This window comes from Eurytemora carolleeae, unplaced genomic scaffold (assembly GCF_000591075.1).
Source record: "Eurytemora carolleeae unplaced genomic scaffold, Eaff_2.0 scaffold1059, whole genome shotgun sequence".
Classification (NCBI taxonomy): Eukaryota; Metazoa; Arthropoda; class Copepoda; order Calanoida; family Temoridae; genus Eurytemora; species Eurytemora carolleeae.
The window spans coordinates 22869-46614 of record NW_019397280.1 but is presented as its reverse complement, the minus strand read 5'-3'; the positions used below and the strand labels follow the sequence as shown (position 1 = coordinate 46614).

Genomic DNA, 23746 nt, shown 5'->3' with positions numbered 1-23746 from the left:
TATTTTCTTGTTTAGGTTTGTGAACATGTTGGCAGTCGAACCCAGGACGAATGTATTCTACATTTCCTCCGTCTACCTATAGAAGATCCCTACCTCGAGGATCCAGAGAGTGGAGGTGGAGCCCTTGGTCCCCTGGCATACCAACCTATCCCATTTAGTGCTGCAGGTTAGTCAAGTCAATTAATGGACCGAGCGCTGCTCAGTGGTGTGTACATTTTTAATACAAAAAATCCTTTGTAGCCAAAAGTTTATTTATGTAGTTCCTCTAAACATCATGTTTATTCCCCAATTCAGTAGAATGATAAAGGGATTTTGTATCCTTATTCTATCGCAACCTATTGAAAACTCATAAGAAAAGAATATAAGTGTCAGTTTTATTGCTGTAAACTCCCTAAAAATGAAAACAGTTGATAGTTAACCTTATTTTTTGAAGAGTTAATCAAAGAGTGAAATAAGGGCACTAATAAGAAAAAGTCTAATAAAAAAAAAACCCAAGAAATTTCACTTACAGGTGGGTTTTTTAGGTTTTTTGGGCGGGTTGTTTTGGGCTGGGTTTTTTAATGCCAACCCTGTCCTGGGGGATAAAAACGAAAAATGAGATTCATCTTTTTGCTACTTCTCGAAAATACATTTATTTTCAAATCTATTTATTTTACCCAAAACCTATAGTAAGGAGCCCACCTCCACCTGGGGGGTGTATTTCAAGAGAGGGGGGGGGGTAATGACTTCAAGAAAATAGAAACACCTTTGACCCCATCTAACCTATATACACTTATATAGTATATACTCTCCAGGCTAAGCACCTGGCTGCAGTAGAAGAGCGTAAGATCAAATCTCTTGTCGCTCTTCTTGTCGAGACACAGATGAAGAAACTTGAGATCAAGCTCCGACACTTCGAGGAGTTAGAGACCATCATGGACAGGGAGAGGGAGGCCTTAGAGTACCAGAGACAGCAGCTCATTCAGGTATTGTATAATTTAACACAACTGACTATTAAAGTCACTTTTATTTTTTTTATTTTACCCCTTAAATAATGTTGGGTATCTTGTTTCATTTGGTTTTTAATATTGCTCCAAGCTATTCTAATTTAGAGTAATATAATTCAAAATTTTATTCTTGGCTTGTGAACCAGGCTTGACCTGGAAATAAGTTTTCCCTATTAGTCAACCCACTCAAGTTAGAACCTTTAAATCAAACTAAGAGCATTCCCATAGTTTTACTGAGTTTCCCCAATCATAATTTGAGGCAAATCGGTCTAGGAGTCCCTGAGATATGATCGGACAGACACAGACATGCAAACAGAAAAACTTGCAAATATTACTACCTAATATATATACGTATACGATACTATTTTGGGAACCCAGCTTTGCCTCGAGATTTCCCTATAAAAGTCAACCCTCTCAACTTCAAAGTTTTTAAAACATTTGCGTGGTTCTCCCAAGTTCCCCAATCAAAATTTCAGGCAAAATCAGTCAAGGGGTTTCTGATATATGGTCGGACAACGAAACAGACTAGAGTTTACTACTATATAGATATAGAACATGGCTTACAATTTCTGCCAGAGTCCTCTAAATTTTGCATTGTAGTAATGAAAGCAATCTTTTAGATTTTTTGTTTACATATGAAGTTGACTGGAGGAAAATAAACAACAATCAAAGCTCAGTCTGAGCAGCCTGTTTGTTTACATCTTACCAAAAAGTGCAGTACACATTATTTGTTGACATAGTTATGAGAGCTTCTCTTAGATTCCTTGTCCAATAGTATTTCTATTTTTTCCTCGAAAATTCTTCGTTGACTGTAAAAATAATTGTTTCTTTTGTTTAGGAGCGTCAGCAATTTCATTTGGAGCAATTGCGCGCAGCTGAATTTCGAGCACGAACCACTGCACAAACACAGCTGAATAAAGAGCAGCCAATCAGCTCGTAGATTCTAACCACGCATTTGCAGCTTTAAAAAGCAGCCAATCAGTAATTATTTATGTACGATGTGTAATGTGTATATACTGGACCCTTAAAATTGTACAACGAACATTATTCGATCTTCTTACATTAATATTCTTAAAACTAAAAGTTTGCAAAACCATATTAAACAATTTTTTAAGTGCATTAGTTTGCTGTTCAGTTTTTTAAACATATTTACCGTGTTTTTTTTTTATGTAATCATGCTTTTTTCTTCAAATATATTCACTGTCAAATCATGTGTAAAGTAATCAGACGTTCAAATAAATTCTCATTTATATTTAAAGTTTTCAATGGTATCATCTCATTCATCGTATTGGTTAAATAAAGGTTACCAAGCCAGAACTCAATTTCTACTTATAAAGTTATATGGGACTTCTGAAATCTGAACGGGCAAAATCTGAAACGTATATCTGAAATCTGAACGAGCAAAATCTGAAACGTATATCTGAAATCTGAACGAGCAAAATCTGAAACGTTTATATGAAATCTGAACGATAAATTTGAAATCTGAATGGGCAAAATCTGAAACGTATATATGAAATCTGAAATCTGAATGGGCAAAATCTGAAACGTATATCTGAAATCTGAACGAGCAAAATCTGAAATCTGAATGGGCAAAATCTGAAACGTATATCCAAACAGGTTTTTTTTTTCATTTTTGTTGTCCAAGATAATCTGCGAAAATTGCCATTTTCACTTGCTCTTTTCTCTTTGTTTTCAAGTCGATATCTTTAGTATTCTAAAGTGTGGTTTACTATATTTGCACCTTCAAAATTAACTGAGATGTTGAGAAATCTGTCCAGATTCTAATATTTTGACCAACAATTAAATGTTTAATATCTTCGACAAAGAAGGCGGACCACATTTTCAAAAGCTCATTAGTCTTTATGTCGATACAATCTTTGTTTGTATCACCTATCGGAAATAGAAATTTCAAGTGGTCTCATAATTCCCAGTATATTGGAATATTGTGTAATATTTTCGATATTGTTTACTTATTATCAGAAGAAATACTTAAAATTTTGACAGTTTGATTTTATTAAAACTTACACCAAAAAGAAATGAAATATATAGGAAAAGGTGTAATTTGAATACCAGTTTAAGATAGTGAATCGAAAATTCACTTCTCAGGATGTAAATTTTAAGGACACAAATATACATACACAGAAAGACATAAATTTTCATGATTTTAAAGGTTTATCTGTACTTTTATTTATGCATTTTATCAATTTGATTCTGAAAGTGTCACACCTGTAATTTTGATGCGGATCCGGATCCTGGATCCGCATTGGAAAAAAATGGAACCGGATCCAGGTCATTTCATTCCTGTTTTACTGATTTTTTTTAACAAAAAATAATTTTCAAATTTTTTGTTTTATTTTTTTTCGCAAATTTTTATCCTAAAACATGATGAACCATTCAGAAATGAAGAAATTTTTATAATCTCTCTTTCTTTAAAGTTCAGATTTGGGGTTTAGGAGTTAAAGTTTTTTTTGCAGTTTTTGGTTGATATTTTACCCCTTGGATCCGGATCCGCATATTTTTGCAGATCCGGATCCAGGAAGCCAAAACACTGTAAGATTGAGATACCACTCAACTGTTCTCTTTTTAAAATCGTTCAGTATCAGGAGAATTCTGTAAAGTACAACAGTAAACCTGAAAGAAAACTGGCAATTTGTTAGAATCTTCTGCTACATGGGGGGGGGCTAGGTTGCCAGCCCCCCCCCCGTACGCCCCTGTACTTTTCATTCCCCAGTATTAAATAAATTGATCAACAAATAAGCATGTTTAATAAACTTTCAAAACCATCACATACAGATATACAACAGTTATAATTCTGGACAGTAGCCTTTGCCTAAAATAAATCCTGTATACGCCCCAGCCCAAGTGAACCTCTATTTAAACATTGTCATGCCAGATTCAAAATGATCCCTCTAAATGACGGAGATATCCTTGTTTTTGTATATGCAATCTAATCATTTTTAATTGCAGTTTCTCTTTAAAACCAAACGGGTTTGTGTAATTCTTTAAGTGGAAGGAAATGTGAATACCTTTAAACATTATACAGTCCCTTTAAATATCATTAAATACCTTTAAATATTATACAGTCCCTTTAAATATCATTAAATACCTTTAAACATTACACAGTCCCTTTAAATATCATTAAATACCTTTAAATATTATACAGTCCCTTTAAATATCATTAAATACCTCTAAATATTATACAGTCCTTTTAAATATCATTAAATACCTTTAAACATTATACAGTCCCTTTCAATATCATTAGATACCTTTAAACATTATACAGTCCCTTTAAATATCATTAAATACCTTTAAATATTATACAGCCCCTTTAAATATCATTAAATACCTTTCTGTCAGAAAACATAAAATGTCCTATTGTGTGTGTGAGTGTTAATGTTTGATATTAAATATTAACGTTGTATCCAGTATATCCCCGCCTAGATTTCCTGGTTTCTTGGTGATTTATAAACAATAATATTACCAACCCGTAGACCATTCACACATTATTTACAGTTTTATCAAAACCATCATTCCTTGTTATACAGTCATTCCACGCAAGAACATTTAAACAGTTTATACAATTCAACAATAACAACAACAAAAAATTGTGATGAATATTACATTTTGTGTTCAACAAAAAGATGGTTCATGTCTCTGAACGATCGCTGACATGAAAGTCAAATAATGTATGGAAATGTCAAGTGTTAATAATATTAATAATAATTGCAAAACTATGCCTATAAAGCACTTTTTGATAAAAATTCTCAAATCCATCTTAATTTTCATGTATAATGAAAACTCATTCAGATTTTTTCTTTTTTTTGTGTCGATTAAATTAATAATGTTAGCGACCAGAAAAAATGTTTCAAAATAGAACAGGATGGATATAAAAATATCCGTCCTGAAACACTGGGTTCAGAAACATTGAAATTTAAAAAAATTAAAGCTCCATGTTTTTTTAAAGATATTTGTCAGAATATCAAAAAAGCTAATTTTAAGGTTAAAATTAACAAATTTTTAAAAATTTGGAAACCGAGTAGCATCTTTTGATACTCATATCAATTCATATATAATGGGACTGACTGTAAATGAAAAATGAAAGGGGGGTATAGGCTAAAACCTGAGAATCTCCGGAGTTGAATGATACATATAAGACAACTATCTGATGTTCCTGTCTCGAGAAATTGATATAAAACTGTGTCAAATTTCTACGAAAATCCATATATATACAATTTTGTATAAAAGTTGTAGTATTAAACAGATCATATTCAAGTATAATACGCAACCAATCTGAAAACGACGATATCCCACAGGAGCCTGAGAATCTCAGGTGCGCTCCTATTATATATTTTTTTTTACATTTTCAATTGATATAATTGATAAAATTATTACATATAGTCCGTAAAGTCCCTATTACGTCACCAGAACTTCAGCCAATAGGAGTGCAATATACTGGTCACGTGTTTCCATCTATATTACGTGACAACGATACTGCACTGCCATTGGCTGAAGTTATGGTTACGTAATACGGACTATATGTAAAAATATAGATAGTTGTTTTATATGTATCATTCAACGCCAGAGATGCTCAGGTTTCATCCTACACCCCCTTTCATTTTTCCTTTACTGCAGTCCCTAAAAGCATAATGATATGGTTAATGATAACAATGTAAGAATAAACATAAGAATCAGAAAAAAAGACCAAAGATAAAAAAGATCAAATGAAATGAATAATAATAATAATAAAAATAAGAAGAAGAAAAAACTAAAAATGGACTGGATAGGTGGGAGACGAAGAGAAGGAATATAATGCTGTATTTATCAAATTTGGACTTGAGAAAAGCGTTTGATTTTAGTACTTTTGCAGAATAATATTTGTTTTATTTAGTTTTAGGCCGGAGTTGTTGAAAAATACCGTTGTTTAAAGTCAGTTTTCAACACTCCTCCTCCCCTCCCCCCTTCTATATATAAATTTGGCTTGTCTGTCTGTTTGTCTGCTTGTTTGTTTGTATCCAATAAACGTCAAAACGGCTGAACCGATCGGGCCCAAATTTTTTGTGGGACATCACGTGACCACAGGGAAGGTTTATGAATGATCAAAATTTCAAATATTTGTCTCCATCAAAATTCGATCTTCATTAAATTTTTGAAAATTTTGAAAATCCACGAAATTTTTTTGTGAAAATCCGCGAATTATTTTTGTTTTGTTTTACGATGTACACAAAGAGAACATGTTCACAATTAATTTAGAAGATGGGCGCGAAGCGCCCTCTAAGGCTACTTTTGTAATAAATATCCCCGAGTACTATATCAGAGAAACCTGATATCTTATCTATATTCCTTCATAAAGCTATTATCATCATTTTAAGCATATTTCGTAACCAAATAAAAGATTAACTTTATCGTTCATGAACCTTGTAAATATATATATATACATGTCCTAGTTGGGTGCCCGTCACGCCGGTCACCCTTTTTTAACTGTAACCTTATGTTTTTAAATAAATAGTTAGGTAAGTGTAAAATCTCGCGTTGAATAGACCTGGCTTAAACCCTAGGTAGAGAAGACAGAAATACAGTGCGTTTTCTGTAGTTAAGATTGATTCGGAAAGGCTGGCTTTTTGTGACATACTAATGAAAATGATAATGATTTAATTTTTGCTAATTTGAAATTTGAAATTTTAAATTGAAGGTTGTTTATTAAGGTTAGATACAATTACTCCATAGTCTTAATGTAAGGAAAATGTCGTATTTATACCAATGAACACTCAAAATACTCATATGACGAACCTGCTTATTTGCGAAAGCTGAAGGGACAACATTATTAGTTAGAGAGGGGAAGGATTTTATCTGCCTGTCACACAGGCAATCGTAATACATTTGAATTTCCTCCGAGCCGGGTCAACCTTTCCGTTCCCAGTGTGAACTGTATCGCCCGGACATTGGGTAAATAAGGCAGACAGACACTCAATAGGACTAGCCGGTGCAACAAGGTTGACGCGGTGAGACATTAGGTTGAATTTACTTTTACTAAAGGGTCAGATGTGCGTGGTCAGCTGTAAAAAAGCTGATACTCATAGTTACGTCATATGAGGATTTTAATTGTCCATTGTTCTGAAGAAGACATTTTCCGTACATTGGAACTCATCCAGACAATCTTACCTAATTAAACAACATTTGTATAGGCAGGATGAGTTCGAGCGTGCTCTAGAAATTTCTATGATGAAATCAAATTTGATCAAATCATTCTCAGAGGTTGAAATCAATTATGATGAGAATGAGGTAAACAGAGTGAATTTCGTTTAACTTTAACATATTTTGATGGATTATTTGCATACTTTGTTAAACCTCCTACAACAGTACACAAACATACGTTTAAATGTTAGTGACTATAAACCGTTGTGAATTGTACATGCCACTCTATCAATCGAGGGTCTTTTAGAACTGTATATAGTGAAGACGCAATTAAAAAGTTTGCCATCAAATTAAAAAGTTTGCCATCAAATTTAAAAGTTTGCCATCAAATTTAAAAGTTTGCCATCAAATTAAAAGTTTGCCATCAAATTTAAAAGTTTGCCATCAAATTTGCCATTTTAGCAGATTTTGTTCATAAGGTTATTAACTAACGTTATTTAATTATTTAATTTTTATTTATTTATTTTATTTATTCTGAGCTGAAAACTTTAGAATGAGATATCCTAAATCCCGATTACTTATTCTGAGTATCCAATGTACACATTTTTGATTTTCTTCTTAAACCGTTCTTTCTTGGATATAGTAGTGAAAAAGCAAAAACCGGTTATTCTAAATTAGAGACTTCCTCCCATTTCTGCGCATAATTTCAAATTTATCGGCTTCATATACGCGACTCTGATTGGTTGAATTTTATACACTTTTCAGGATACGAGTACAAGATTAGATTAGTCTCGATATTATGAAAAAGAGCGGATCACGCATTAATCTCGATTTCCGCCATTCTAAAGTTTTCAGTTCGGAAGTCTTTTGTAAGAACCAAACCTTGTAAAAACTAAACAGAATGAGTTTAATTAATTTATTTTGTTTTATTTAACTTAATTATCAAAACTAGAAATTTTCCCACAGGCCGAATTTAAAGAATTTGAGCCGTGGGTTAGATTTAAGCCAGAGTTCAAATTTTGGTGGTTCTATTTAAATTTATATTGAATTTTTCAAGATTTAAGCTGGCGCTCAATTGAAACCGGTTTTGGGGGGATTTGAGACGCGGCTTAAATTCATTAAATTCGGACACAGGATATTGAATTAGCTTGGAAGTTTATAATTCTCGTAAACATCAACTTTTCTTTCCCATGGCTACTGTTTATGCTTAAAACTAGATATATTGATTAAAGTCTTTCCAGGGACTAGGTTTAATTCTCAGTAACCCTCAATTTGAAGAGTGGCATGTCCGACTCACAGCGATACCCTTAAAACCTTTGACTCTATACCGTTGATGATCAGACAAAGGTGTAAACTGTAAAGGGTAGAGTTCAGAACAAGACATTCTTGCACTCTTTTAATGGTATCAATATCTTAATGGAAAATACGTTTAAATGAGAAAATGTTCAGAAAGTACCAGATAAACCACAGAGATGGAATACAGTTGAAATAAACGGTGTCAATTACAACAGATGGGCCAAGAATGCAGTTCAGGTATTAAATACAAATAATTAAAGGGATTGTTAGCGTATTTTTAATACACCCTCAGCGCAAATATGACAATGCCTAATTCACAACGGTATCCTTAAAAGCTTAATATGATCAAGTATGAATTAAAAATCAATGTTTATAGTTTAATTGTGGGTTCTTTCCGAAAGTTATATGGGCATTTCATACTACAGGACAATATGGCAGAAATATCAGAACAGAATTAAAAGCTTTAAAATCTAGAAAAAACAACAATTTATTCCATATTATCAATCAGGTTTTAAGCGCACCGTTGTTGATCGGGCATTCCAATCCTTGCATGGAGGGTCACTTGAATAGCACTTACAGTTCCCTTCAACAAACTTCAATATTTAACTTTCAGTATTATTTCTTTTTGTAGCCAAGTGACTTGCCTGGAGTACCATTACCAAGACAAGATAGAAGATTAAGACATGAGGTTGGGAGTAAACCAGAGGAGCTAGAACCTTCCTGCTCTTCATATCTCAAGGTATATATACTCCAGGAGTAAACCAGAGAAACTAGAACCTTCCTGCTCATCATATCTCAAGGTATATACTCTCCAGGAGTAAACCACAGGAACTAGAACCTTCCTGCTCATCATATCTCAAGGTATATATACATCAAGAGTAACCCAGAGGAACTAGAACCTTCCTGCTCATCATATCTCAAGGTACATATACTCCAAGAGTAAACTAGAGGAACTAGAACCTTCCTGCTCATCATATCGTAAGGTATATATTCTCCAGGAGTAAACCATAGGAACAAGAACTTTCCTGCTCATCCTATCTCAAGGTATATATACACCAGGAGTAAACCAGAGGAACTAGAACCTTCCTGCTCATCACATCTCAAGGTATATATTCTCCAGGAGTAAACCAGAGGAACTAGAACCTTCCTGCTCATCCTATCTCAAGGTATATATACACCAGGAGTAATCCAGGAACTAGAACCTTCCTGCTCATCATATCTTAAGGTATATACTCTCCAGGAGTAAACCAGAGGAACTAGAACCTTCCTGCTCATCATATCTCAAGGTATATATACTCCAGGAGTAAACCACAGGAACTAGAACCTTCCTGCTCTTCATATCTCAAGGTATATATTCTCCAGGAGTAAACCAGAGGAACTAGAACCTTCCTGCTCATCATATCTCAAGGTATATATTAGACACAACAATTTTTTTTACAGTTTTGGTGCGCTTTTATGTGTTCATTTACTTTAAGGATGATGCAGAATCTTATTAGCAAATAAAATTTTCGGTTAAATTGTTTAATTGGTTAAATCTTTTACTATATGAAATGATAAAATATGAATACAATTTAATAATATAATATACGTATTGAATTTATTTAAAATTAGAGAATCTAAAAAGTAAAAACAAATTGTACGATATTGTTCAACGAATGGTTTCTAAACGAGAAAGTTATTTAGAAAAACTTCCATTACTACCTGTGTTCTATTCTGGTGCTGATTGCTCTTGTTTGTTCAATAGGTAAAAGATAAATACCAAAACTATTTACAGGGTCACCTTTTTATATTTTTAGCGCTTAAATGTTAAGGTTTCATTTCATGAGAATGTTTTTTAGAGAATTGGTTTTTTTGCATTTACCTGTTTAAGAATTTTCCTATCCAATTCTGAATTTCTAGTTTAAACTACAGGGTTACCTACAAAGGATAAACCTTAAGAGACGACTGAACAAAATCTGTTTATCCTTTTCTTATACATTAATGGTTCCCTTACAGGTACAGGGTGTCCCATAAAACATGACAATTGGGGAATTGTTTTGAATGTTTTCTATCAAATGATGTTTTATTAAAATTTTTTGCAGTTTATTTCGTTAAAAAAATTTTACTCAAAGATATTTTACTTTGAAAAAAATTATAATATGACTACCATATAATATTTTGATTATTATCTCAAACTACTTAACATATTATGGAAGAAGACATTTTAAACTATTCCCCAGCTGGGAGACAACCAGTATGATCTTTTTTCTTTCTTTGCTAAATCATCTAATAAACCTTATAACAGAATATATTTCAGACAGTAACCTAATTCAACCTTCAGATATTTAGTCCAAAAGATTTCAAGGTCGTCGAGTCTCATCCTTTGTGGGTAACCCTGTACTTTTATATCATGCTTTTTATGCTATAATATTTGTAATTTGAAGCTTGTTTTAAACACAATTAAACATCATTTGATTCTAATATTTTTGAATAATCTTAACAATATGATATTTTTCGATTTTATTCACGTAACACATAAGATTTTGATTTGAATTTTTATTTTTAACAAACATACATTATCTTGGTTTTAACTAAAACTGAGTTTAGCTTATGCCCGGTTCTTAAACTGGGTTTAACCAAATAGGTTGTCAAGTACTTGAGTTGACACTTATGCCCGGTTCTTAAACTGTTTAACTAGGATTCATGATTTTCAAATCTCAGCCTCATGGTTTATTGAATTTAATTGAACTTTAAAAGAAACTATCATTGTAATTTTCATTGAATCTCAATTTTAAGAGGTGCTTACCTTATTTACATCGGTACCCCTAAATTCCTAATATATATATCGTCGTTTTTCTTGCTTAAAAATTGTTTAATTTTGATAATTTCTACAATTTTTTTAAATTCTATAAAAGCAAAAAATGCGCAAGTCACTTAGAGGAACCACAAATAAAAATAGTTAGTTTTTGCAAATAAAAACATGGATATCTTTTTCGTACTTGATCAGATAAAGGTTTTAAGCGGACCCTTGTTAATCGGACATACCATTCTATCAATGTTTATATTTCCTTTAAATGCAGTACTGTACTTGCGATGTGAGCCTACAGTAGTACAAGAACCTGTTCAGTATACAGTAAGGTAAAACAAACATTCTTACAAGTGCTTGTTTTATCAATTTTTAAAAAATGAATCATTTTCAAAAATTGCATAAGGCAAATGAAAAAATTAGCATGCCAAAAAAATAGGTTTTTTGAGTTAAATGTGCTTATTTTGGCGTTAAATCTTGGGGATTATTCGATTAAAGATATGGGACGCTCTGTACGTTATAGATCATTAATCCATGCATAATTGTCATCTGTTTTCTTCTAAATTTAATTCTGTTTTTAGAAGTCTGAATTTTAACTTCAGCAAAGATGAAAGTCTTCCATTTCAAACTCTGGTGAACACAACATCAACAACATTAACAGCATCAACAGTATCAACAACATCAACAACATCAACAACATCTACAGCAGAAACATTATCAGATAAATCAACAACTTCTAATAGAAGGTTGGAAGACAATACAACACCAACAACAACAACAATATCTTCAAGCACATCACCAAAAACAATATCAAACACAATCCCAACAACCACAACATTATTAACCACAAAAACAACAACCTCAACGACTACAACAACCACATCAACAACAGTGACAACGACCGAAACAACCATATCCGCCACAACATCATTAACAACAATGACAACAACGTCAACGATATCAACAACCACAACATTTACATTAACCACGACCAAACCAACAACAACAACAACAACAACAACAACAACAACAACAACGACAACAAGCTCATATTTCACGTATGTTTTAATAATTCATTTATTTTCCAAATTTTATTTTCAAATTTACTTATTTTAGATCAACAAAGAGACCTTTTTACTTTCCTGTCAAAGACCTTCTTCAACAAGAACAATCTCCTTCGGCAACAATCTTTAGAAAAGAGAGACAAGAACAGGACGTTCCCTTGAGCAGACAGGTTGATACTAAACCCGGAAGTGAGAATAAACCACTTGGAAGTAAAATATTGACAACTAGCTGTATACTGCCCCTGGTTGCTCTAGTTACCTCGGCAATTTCTCTTTTTGCCACAGCTGTTATCATTGCCATCACTATTGCCAATATTTTGACTCAAGAATGAATATTGAATCTAGAAATATTGATATAAAAGACAGTTTATTTTATATCGTAGACAACACTTAAACTTTATGAGGCCATTTCTTCTAACATTGCAGTGGTCGACCACATAACGTCTCTCAATTGTGGTCGTATGAATTATCTATCTATCAGATACGAATTTAGCGGAAGACATCTGGCGGCCAAACTATCGTCCTCCAAAGTACTGTTTATACATTTTTATGGAGAGAACGGGCTCAGGGCTTGGTTTTCTAAATCGAAAATAGTGATTTCTCGAAGAAAGAAAGAGCTGCCACAGGGAACCATTAGTGCAACTTTTTTCTTTTCTTTATGGGCAACACTGTATATCAGACTATTATCAAAAGATTTTTAAAATGTCTGATTTTGACAAAATACTAGTTGCTGTAACATCTGTATATCTGAGTCGTGCAAACTATCAAAACACTTAATGTCCGGATTTCAATTCCTTTTAAAATTGTTGTGAGAAAAGGAATTAAATAATCTTGTTAAGTGAGACTCTATTTTAAGCTAGGTGCAGGCTCAATTCACAGAGGTACCCTTTAAGCCTTCATCTGTTAAAATAATATCTTTGTCTTCACCTACAATTGTTTATTTTAGAAAAGGTTTGTCTTTAAAAATGATATGCAGATGTTGGCTGCAGAGGCGGCTATGAATGAAATTGTCAGAAGTCAATATGTCAATATGTCAATATGTCAATATGTCAATATGTCAATATGTCAATATGTCAATATGTCCAGGTTATTCAAGAATTGTTAAAAACATTTCTTCTGATGACTGAAAAAACTGGTGAAAAATTACAAACGACTTTACGCTCTATTTAATATTTGTACACCGTAAAAAATGTCTCATTGGAAACAAATGAGACCTTAAGTGTTTTTCAACTTCCAGTCTCGCCATGTCACTCCCTTTAAAGGATATCGTTATGATTCAAGCTTACCCCTAGCTCTAGTAACGAAGGATGACTTGAATTGTTACATTCACAGTTACACAATTTCTAATTTTATGTTGAATGAAAGGATAAGAAGATATATAAAAAATATTAGAATAACCGGTCCTAGCTGTTTAATCAACTGCATTATTCATGAATAAAGTAGAAACCATCATAAAATAAATACTAATAGAACAAAATCATATAAACTTGAACGGGTTCTCTTTAAAACTCTAGAATGTTTTCCCTCTGCTTTATTTCCAAAAATATGGAATTCGATTGAATTAGAGCTGAAAAAAACTAAATCTGCAAAATCGTTTAAAAGAAAAGTCGCCAAGATATATTTAGATAGTTATGCAAATTATATCTGTAAATAAAAACTGTGTATCATGTGGATAAACTTAGTCTTTACTATCTTCTTCACCCTGTTGTTCATAAACATGATTCTAATAACTTATGTTACCATCTGTTCCAACCCTTACGCTGAGTATCCTCCCTTTCCCTTATACTCCCTCATCTCCTCCTTACCTTTTTCCTGATTTATCATCATTCTTATGTTTAAAATGTACAATGTACATTGTTTTTATCTGCAATTCTCATTCGTTTATAGTGGGCCAACCAATTTACACAACCTACTCTGGTTTGCGGGTCCAATCTACATAGTAAATTGTGATTTTTTTTATTTGTGTTATCTCGTGCTTTGTAGTTTTGAATAAAAATATGAAAAATAAGAAATATGAAATACAATCAATTTATTTACATAAATACAATAAATAACATTTATCTCTATTTTAATTGGTAAACTTGAGAATAATTAGATAAATTATTTTGATTCGTAAATAATTTGATCAGTATTGAAATTCTAGAATATCAGCAAATTTTTGTTCAACAATTAAAAGATTCACGGCAGATATTTCTATAGGGTGTCCCAATAAACATGGGAAAGTCGTCTTTGATTTCTGATGCATGGAAAATAAAGTGTAAAAGTTAGTCTAACTACAAACCATCATAAAATAAATACAATCAATTCATTTACATAAATACAATAAATAACATTTATCTCTAATTTAATTGGTAAACTTGAGAATGATTAGATAAATTATTTGATTCGTAAATAATTTGATCAGTATCTAAAATATTAGCAATTTTTTGTTGTACAACATTTATAAATGCAGATTTAATCTACAGAGTGTCCCAATAAACATGGGAATTAAGAGACGACTTTGATTTCTGATATTTAATGCATGGCAAAGAAAGTATAAAAATTTGTACAAATTTTGCCATATTATAAAGATACAAAAATGGTAGACCACATTTTAAAAAATCTCAAGACCAGGCGTTTTCGATATGAGATGTGTAAACTAAATTACTGCAATCATTGTGTTCATGAAAAAATGCACATGGATCGAAGACGATATAAAAGTGGTCACTTGATTACAATGTTTATTGGGACACCCTGTACAACATTAGAAGGTCTCTGAAAAAATGTCAGCTTTCAGAGATCTCAGACCGAATTTAATTAATCGAAGAGGTCCCTGAAATACATCCCGATGCGGTTCTAATCCTTAATTTCCAATTCAAATCCTCATTAATCTTTAACTTTGAATTGATAATTCAGAGTAAAAACCAGACTCAGGCTTAAATAGAACCCAAGTCAAGATTGGTTCTGATTCGACCAATGAGAGACTGTTTAGCAAGCTTTCTCTCTGTAGCAGACAGAATGCCGTCAGATCAGCTGTGAGAAGGAGATGTAAATTTCGAAAATTCAAACTTTATGTATTAATTATTTTCATAGTATGTTTATTTTATATATCTAATAAAATTTGACACCACAAATAATTCCCGAGATTTTAAATGTACAAATATAAAAGATTTTACGAAATTTACAATCATCAGCTGCTTAAGACTCGAGCCTTAAAGAGAGAAAACTCCAAGATGGTTGGTTTTTACTAAACTCAAGGCCATCCAAAACCCGGGTCTTGACTTGAGCTTTACTTGGGTCTAAGCAGACGAAAAAACCAGATTCTACTCGAGTTTAAGCTTTTAAAATCTCATCTCAGGATTTGAACCGGTGGTCTAGCTCAGTGACCTCTTTCTAATTCATTAAATTCCATCCCTGATAAAAATAAACTAAAAAAACTGTAGTTGAGTATATTATGAAACAAGAAACGACATCAAGACAATTTTGTATATTGTGTAAATCTGTTTTATCTTTCACACGATAGATTCCATCTCTAGTGCCTGCAAATAAAAGATTGATCAATTAAAACAGCAAAGTTCACTGATCAATTGTAATTATTTTGTAAAATATATATTCTTACTCTATAGTTTATTGAACTTTATGATAACAATGAACACCTGATAGTAGGTAGGTAGGCTGGAGGCCATAAATACCTGATAGTAGGTAGGTAGGCTGAAGGCCATAAATACCTGATTTACACCCCCTATATACATATATACATTTTTATATACATACATACACCCCTATATACATATATACATTTTTATATACATACACCCCCTATATACGTATATACATTTTTATATACATACACCCCCTGTATACATATATACATTTTTATATACATACATACACCCCTATATACATCTATACATATTTACATACATACATACACCCCTATATACATATATACATATTTACATACATACATACACCCCTATATACATATATACATATTTACATGAACACTGTATACTCAAAGTTGGAAATGTACAGAAGACAAAACTATTGTATTGTAAGTCTTGGGATCAAGTACTTGCTTATGTTCTTGGTATTTTTATTAATTGATGCAAACCTTACTTTTGACTATCAAGTGAAAAGTGATTAGATGTTCTAGTCAAAAACGTATAATAATCATGTTAGCTTAAAAGCAAAAGCGGCGTATTCGTATTAAATATTAATTTTTTTTTAATGCTAAGTAATTAAGTCTTTGCTTAAAAATCAGATTTTTTAATTTCTCTTTGCAACCCAATGTCGTAGACTTTAGATATTTCAAATTATGAATTCTATTTAAACCTTTCTCCCATGCTATTAGATCAAATAATCTAAGTTTGAAAAATCAGGTTGCAAAATTTAAAGAAATTAAAAAATTTGAGTTTGTGAAAAAGACTGAAAATTTTTGCACTTCTTATTTCAGGTGGGTATCCTATATATAGTTGGTTATGAAAAAACCTGATTTAAGAGTTTTACAAGGTTTACAAGGCTCTAATGGAATCAATTATAAAATTTACTCTTATTAAATTGTACAAAGAAGAAAAAATTTCACTCAAAGATGATAAAGAAGGGCAAAACAAAATATAAAAAAGGTTAAATTCTTGTTGATCTTTCTTTTGGTTAATATCTTTCCTCAGACCATAATTCAACAATTGGACATAAACTAATAGACTTGGGGGGGGGGGGGGGAGGGTTTATAGAGTTTCCACACACAATTTGAAATTGATAATCCAGTTAGAGCCGGATAACCCGGGGTATAAACTAACCTTGAGATGGTGACCTCCCTGTGGCACGGTTCGGCATTGTTTGACACCTTCTTGATCGACAGGTTTCACAGATGCAGAGAAGAACACCTTCATCAACACAACGTCGGGGCTCTAGCTCAGAGTTACCACTGAAAACAAAATTATTGAGTTTCACAAAAAGGGGATCGGCGCTTGATATATATAAATGGGGTTCAATTTTACCTGAGTAAAACTTAAAGCCTCTACCCTTTCTCCGTTTAAAGCCGATTTTTTTTTTTTTTTTTGGTGGATTTCTGAATAAGTTCTGACGTTTATTGGATACGCACAGGAAATCCAAATATAATAAACCAGCCAATTAATTAAATCCAATTCATAATTTTTTGGACCAATAAGGATCCTCGTGAAAAGGAATGATTCAACTTCAGTTCAGTCCATTTGTTAATCTTCAGCTCAAACATTTCACCAAATTGATAGATTTTTTTTAGAAAGAAAACAAGAAAAGGTTTATGGATTGTATTAAAACCCCTACAGAACTCACCCATGTTGAATTAGTTTGAAGTTTTTACCAATTGGCCCCGGAACAGTCACCAAGTCAATCTGAACAATAATTTCATGTTTATATTTTACAATATTTCATGGATTTTACTGTTGATATTTTTTAGGGTGAGGGAGAAGGGAGCCATAAATAAAATCCTGATAGTTGTCGGTACGTATGATTAGATTAATTCAGGGTGTTTATTTTCATTTCTGCAGTTCCAATACAAAAGTTACTTGCGCATTTCTTGCTTCAGAAACAATAAAGAAATTATTAGAATAAAACAAATAAAACAGGATACCGTTGTGAATCGGAATTTCCCCTTTTTAGTCCCTTAAAAAAGCACCAAAGATACCTTTATTGTTGTGGTGGTAGTCCAACCATTAGTGAGAGAATGATGTTGAAGATTACATTTTTTAATCTCCGGAGGACCAGGATACGATTTATTCTCAGGAGCCACCATACTAAATATCATGCTAAACAAATATTGGAATTGATAATGTTATGAAACCCAGGACCGAATTTATTAAATTTGAGCTGAACTACCTACCGTCGTTGAACTACTTACCGTGTAATTATCAGTGCTAGGTACATTGTCAGAGGCTAGTTGCCAGTGTAACTATTTTGCCAGGTAAACTTTGCCAGTTGACAATGTTCCAGTTGACAATTTTACCAGTTGACATTTTTTCAGTTGATTTGTCAGTTGATTTGTCAGTTGATTTGTCAGTTGATTTGTCAGTGGATTTGTCAGTTGACAATTTTGCCTTCTAACAAATTGCCAGTTGACAATTTAATAGTTTAGCAGTTCACACTTACAGTTAACAATTGGTCAGTTGTGCTATTGCCACTAAGAAATTATAAGCATTTTAAATAGTGAGGGGGTGCAGAGCATCCATATGTGCCCCGCAAACTGAGCCTCCTGAGCCTCCTGATTGGAAGAATGGCCTCCATAGCCAACTCCTAGCCAATCAAAACCTCATCCTATGTCTGATGCCAGGGTAACCAACTCATCTTCACGTCCAACAACCCGATATCCAATAACAATAATTTAGCTCAAACATCCACCAAAAGCCAATTTGTTTTCGAAAAATATCAAAACGATCATAAGGTTTTTAATAGTACACAAACAAACTGTACTAGAAAGTCTACTTTTATTGAGATTAAAAAGTCATATTTTGTTTTTCTAAAATTCACAAATTCCTAAACTTCATAACTTTTTCAGCTTTATACATAGATAGACAATATTTACATCATTTCTGCAGGTGCATCATGTACAAATTCTAACTAGACTACCACCATTGTAGTTTTGTAAAATACTTGAATAATGAAATACAAAAAAGCACAATTTTAAGTATTACTCAAAAACTATTATCTTTTGTAATTGGTGGTAGTTTTTACCCTCTAACTGTAAACTCCAGTTCATTTACCGTACCAGACCGACTTTGAAGCTGCAAGCTAGCTGTACAGTACATATACGGACTATAGAAGGCAAAACAGGACTTTATATCAGATGAATCAGCCCCTTCAAGGGAGATAATAGTGCTGTATATGAATACAAACATGAAATTACATGAAAATAGAAATATAAAAAAACTCACAAGATGATGCAGATATATGCAACGGCGTAGATGAGAAACCCGGAGAAATAATCGTGTGCATCTCCAGAGGAACAACCACCCTGACAAATACAACATGAGGTCATTTTTTTTTTCTATAAAATCATATTACAATCAGTAAAATCTTTGCAAATCAATGTTGTCTTAGATCTTAGATATTTTTAACTATAATTCAAATGATCTAAGTTTTAAATATCAAAGGTTACACCATAATGTTGCAAATATTCGTTCAGAAATTTTATATTATTTCAAAGACTCAATACACGGTTGTGGCTCATGGCTACCGGAAGACAAAAAGCTAATATGTGGCATGGAAGGGAAAATGTTGTGGCTTGTGGCCGCCTGCCTTCCCCCGCTCATTGGACCATTCAGTTCAGTCAATTTACAACAGAAAGTTTGGCAAATGCCACAAAAATACCACAAATTTTTCAAATATCTTGAACAAAAATGGTGAAAAAAGATTGGTAAAAAGGTACAAACATAATTTTTTTAATATATCTGTTCCTCTTTTAAAAGAAGAATTTAAAAGTTTCAAAGTTTTTTTTTGTAATATTTTTGAATATTTTTGAATATACAATTGGCAAATTAATAAAGGACGCAGCAAAAACTAATTTAAATGCTGCAACGTGAAGAAAAAAATCATTTTTTCTGAAATCTCATTCTGTGTGAATCCGTGGCAGCGCCAAATGAAATTTCATACCTTTCTCTTTTCTGTAACATTTTTATGTTTCAAGTTCTCTAATCCTTCCTCAACACTCTCCTTTGGGACGTCAGATGATCCCGTCTCGGTTCTTGGAAATATTTAATTAATCGATTTTAATAAATAAAAAATAAGAAAAAACTTAAAAAACTAGATATAACAAAATTCAAATGAATTTTTCAAGCGCTGAAAAGTTTGAAAAATAAAAGTAAAATGATTAATACACATTCCTGTCATTTTGTATTCCAATCTGATTAGCCTCCACGTTCCCGCCAGTCACAAACCCTTCCTTGGATTTGAATGTTTTCTCCACGGTAGTATTTTCTCTATCCTTGGGTATTCCTTTATCAGCAGTTTTAACAGAGTTTAATACTTTGTTAGTTTCATCATGATCTTCAGTATCTGCTTCTTGAGGTTTATTGGGTTCAGCCGTTTCTGTAAACTCATTTGTGAGAACCTGAATTCCGCTTGTACTCTTGGATATCAAGGTTTCCCTCCCGTGTTCTGGTTCACTGGAGGAATATTCCACATGCTGGCTTAATTCAAGTATTTCTGATTTGTTGATAGTGTCTGCATTCAGTTTTGAAGCATGTGACGGACATCTTTTTGAATCCCGGTTGAATAAGGTTTTTCCGTCCTTGTCCGTGAACACAAAGCTCTAAAACATTCATAATCTTATAAAGGGCCTCTAAATCTAATATAAAGGGACCCTCCAAGAAAGCTTTACCATCGTTTCTTACATACCTCGTCCACATTTGAAATTAAGTTAACAGTCCCACTAAAAATGTGGTTATCATCGAATATTTTTACCTTAAATATTGAAACAAAGACGACGAATGTGATGGTGAGACAGCATAAGTGAAAAATGAATTTTATCGTGACATCAAGTTTGTTCTTCGTTGTATTCCTAAACAAAATATAATGAATTTTATCGTGACATCCAGTTTGTTCTTTGTTGTATTCCTAAACAAAATATAATGAATTTTATCGTGACATCCAATTTGCTCTTCGTTGTATTCCTAAACAAAATATAATGAATTTTATCGTGACATCCAGTTTGCTCTTCGTTGTATTCCTAAACAAAATATAATGAATTTTATCGTGACATCAAATTTATTCTTCGTTGTATTCCTAAACAAAATATAATGAATTGTTCACCATTTTGAAAGTAAACGTACCTCATTTTTTACATTTATGCAAGGTACTAATGCAAGGAAAGATAATTGCTGTTGCGTATACTCTGCTTATATATTGAAAGCAGTTCTCTGTGGGCGGAATTTGTAAACAACAATAGATGCATTACTGTTTGTTTAGTATCCGAGGAGGTTAAAGCATTAAATTTTGATAATTTTGATAATCCACATAATAGTTTCCTATGACCAGAATATTTAATTGATTTTTTATGTGAAGATGGATCCCATGTCAGGCTTCGACATCCGTCTTGTGTTTACATTACCGCACAGAGACAGTACACTGCAGTACAAAAGATGTGTACCCTTCTGAAATAACTTTTCTTGCATTATAACCTTGCATTGATAGAACTGTAAACACAACTTAGCCTGGCTTATGAACAAATTCAAAGCAGAAGACTTATTCTAAACTTGGGTCGCCATGTTTGAAAAGTTTCAAGTCGTCTTTAAAGTCTCATCGTTTGTGGGTAACCCTGTACCAAAGGTTGATCAAAACTTAAAAAAGTATAATTAATTTGAGAATTTGTAAAAAACAAGTTAAGGTTTAAAATGTTATTTGAACTTGAGGTTGCTTCCGATATTTAGCCCTGCTGGAACATTAATTGTTATCTAAAATTCATATATGTTTGAAACTTGCCAAATTTTAAAATAGAGTGAATATAAATTTTGCACGCAGCTGAATAAAAAGGAAACTTTTAAAAATGAAATCTTTTTTTCTCGATAGTTACTAAATTGATTACCTTGGATACAGCTCTTTCTGAATAGCTAAAGCCAGGATTGCGATTTTATCTTGTGGTTGAACAATATCCTCCAGCACTATCGGAGAACTTAAACATTTATCATTTCTACTTTAACTTTGTCTCTGGATAATCTATTCCTATTCCTATTACTATTATTTTTATTTAAAATTTTAAAATATGTTTGAAACTTGCCAGTAATATCTAACAATTTAAAAACATACAGATTGTATTTGCATTATTTATAAATATATAAATATATTATTCAAACAAAACAGAAAATTATACCCTCATATGCAGGGTGTCCCTAAAATTACGGGGAATATGGGTCAAAAGATTGGTTTGTAATCGGATTTTCAAGATTAAGACCATTTTAAAATCTACGTACAATTATCCGATTCAATGAGCCGAATTTAAGACTTGTAGATCTGAAAATAATAATGTTAGAGGCTCCTAAAGTTTCCAACTGGAGCCAGTAAAAAGTAAAAGATACTCTCCGTTTTCACAATTTTGTATTCAATGTTAGGTTACAGTTTATTACAGTTTAGTTTATATCACAGTTTATTACAGTTTATTACAGTTTAGTTTATATTACAATTTATTACAGTTTAGTTTATAGTTTACAGTTTATTACAGTTTAGTTTATATTACAGTTTATTACAGTGTAGTCTATATTACAGTTTATTACAGTTTACTTTAAATTACAGTTTAGTTTATATTACAGTTTATTACAGCTTAGTTTATATTTCAGTTTATTACAGTTTAGTTTATATTACAGTTTATTACAGTTGAGTTTATATTACAGATTATTACAGTTTAGTTTATATTTCAGTTTATTACAGTTTAGTTTATATAACAGTTTATTACAGTCTAGTTTATATTACAGTTTATTACAGTTTAGTTTATATTACAGTTTATTACAGTTTACTTTATATTACAGTTTATTACAGTTTAGTTTATATTACAGTTTATTACAGTTTAGTTTATATTACAGTTTATTACAGTTTAGTTTATATTACAGTTTATTACGATCCTATTCGAAATGTTCACCATTAGTAGCAAGACATTTTTGGACCATAAATCTAGTCCAAAAATAGCCTTTTGGGAGACAGCAGTGTCCAGGGCAGCTATTTTTCTAATGACCTCAAGTCGTAAAGTGAATGAGGCTTAGGGGTGTAGGAGCCTAAAATATTCTTATTTTTGGATTATACAAGCTTAAATTGAAAAGGAAGTATCGAAAATTGTATCCAATCTTGAAGTCTGTCTAGACCCTTTTACAAGTTTGAAATAGAGATTATAGTTTTGTTTTTACCAAATTTACTCCAATTGGAAACTTTATGAGTTTATAAAATTGTTATTTTTAGATCTACAAGTCAAAAAATTGGGTTCATTGAATCGGACATTGTACGTAGATTTTAAAAATGGTCTCAATCTTGTAAATCCGATTACAAACGAGTCTGTAAACCCTTACTCCCCTTTTTAGACACAATATCGCATATTCTAGCCTTTAATAGATCTCTGGGATCTCTTTTCCCTGGTTCAGGGTGTACATGTAGATTGTACATAATTTACCTACGGCTTTGCTCTTCAATCCCAAGATTCATGATTTTAGACTCTCTAATTACTCATTTTATCAAACAATCTACTAAGATCATTTTCTCTAAATAAAGTTTACCCTAATTATTGAGAGAAAAAAATATGGAAAAAAAGTCTGTACAACTCTAGTGTTTTATTTATTTTGTATTAAAAAATAACCAAAATAGCAAAAGTTCATAATCATTATCAGTTTTTGAAGTTTTTGATGGCGTACAGTGAAGACCAGAAAACTCTGAAATAAGAATACGTCTTTTAGAATCATGAGCATGAGACACAGCAATTGTACAAAGTATAAATTAACCCATTTTTCCTAATTAGTGTCTGGTACTTAACATTGGCTTTGTATCAACAT

The 23746-nt window shown here is 32.1% G+C and overlaps 3 protein-coding genes across 4 annotated transcripts in view; 2 read left to right on the top strand and 1 right to left on the bottom strand.

The window, feature by feature from the left end:
• The window catches only part of LOC111713229 (SWI/SNF complex subunit SMARCC1), a 12782-nt gene extending 10542 nt beyond the window's left edge, over nucleotides 1-2240 (top strand). Inside the window, exons 17-19 of the mRNA XM_023488054.1 lie at nucleotides 16-166; nucleotides 781-965; nucleotides 1825-2240. Coding sequence (XP_023343822.1) covers nucleotides 16-166; nucleotides 781-965; nucleotides 1825-1926 — 438 coding nt within the window. The 3' untranslated portion in view covers nucleotides 1927-2240. The remainder of the gene's footprint in view (nucleotides 1-15; nucleotides 167-780; nucleotides 966-1824) is intronic.
• A 2147-nt stretch (nucleotides 2241-4387) lies between these two features.
• LOC111713237 (uncharacterized) lies at nucleotides 4388-13778 on the top strand. Its single transcript, XM_023488063.1, has 8 exons — nucleotides 4388-4687; nucleotides 7169-7265; nucleotides 8568-8651; nucleotides 9046-9153; nucleotides 10098-10158; nucleotides 11474-11531; nucleotides 11781-11945; nucleotides 12316-13778. The coding sequence occupies exons 1-8, from the start codon at nucleotides 4671-4673 to the stop codon at nucleotides 12593-12595; spliced, it is 870 nt and encodes a 289-aa protein (XP_023343831.1). The 5' UTR covers nucleotides 4388-4670; the 3' UTR covers nucleotides 12596-13778.
• Nucleotides 13779-16972: 3194 nt separating this feature from the next.
• LOC111713236 (uncharacterized) lies at nucleotides 16973-23460 on the bottom strand. 2 transcript variants are annotated; one of them, XM_023488061.1, is made up of 9 exons: nucleotides 23371-23460; nucleotides 21802-21888; nucleotides 20682-20778; nucleotides 20102-20529; nucleotides 19872-19962; nucleotides 19154-19233; nucleotides 17911-18031; nucleotides 17559-17617; nucleotides 16973-17169 (listed from the first exon to the last, which is right to left on the bottom strand). In XM_023488061.1, the coding sequence occupies exons 1-9, from the start codon at nucleotides 23400-23402 to the stop codon at nucleotides 17037-17039; spliced, it is 1128 nt and encodes a 375-aa protein (XP_023343829.1). In that variant the 5' UTR covers nucleotides 23403-23460; the 3' UTR covers nucleotides 16973-17036. The 2 variants fall into 2 exon arrangements, with proteins under 2 accessions (XP_023343829.1, XP_023343830.1); XM_023488062.1 differs by having other exon boundaries at nucleotides 17911-18019.
• Between the last annotated feature and the right edge of the window lie 286 nt (nucleotides 23461-23746).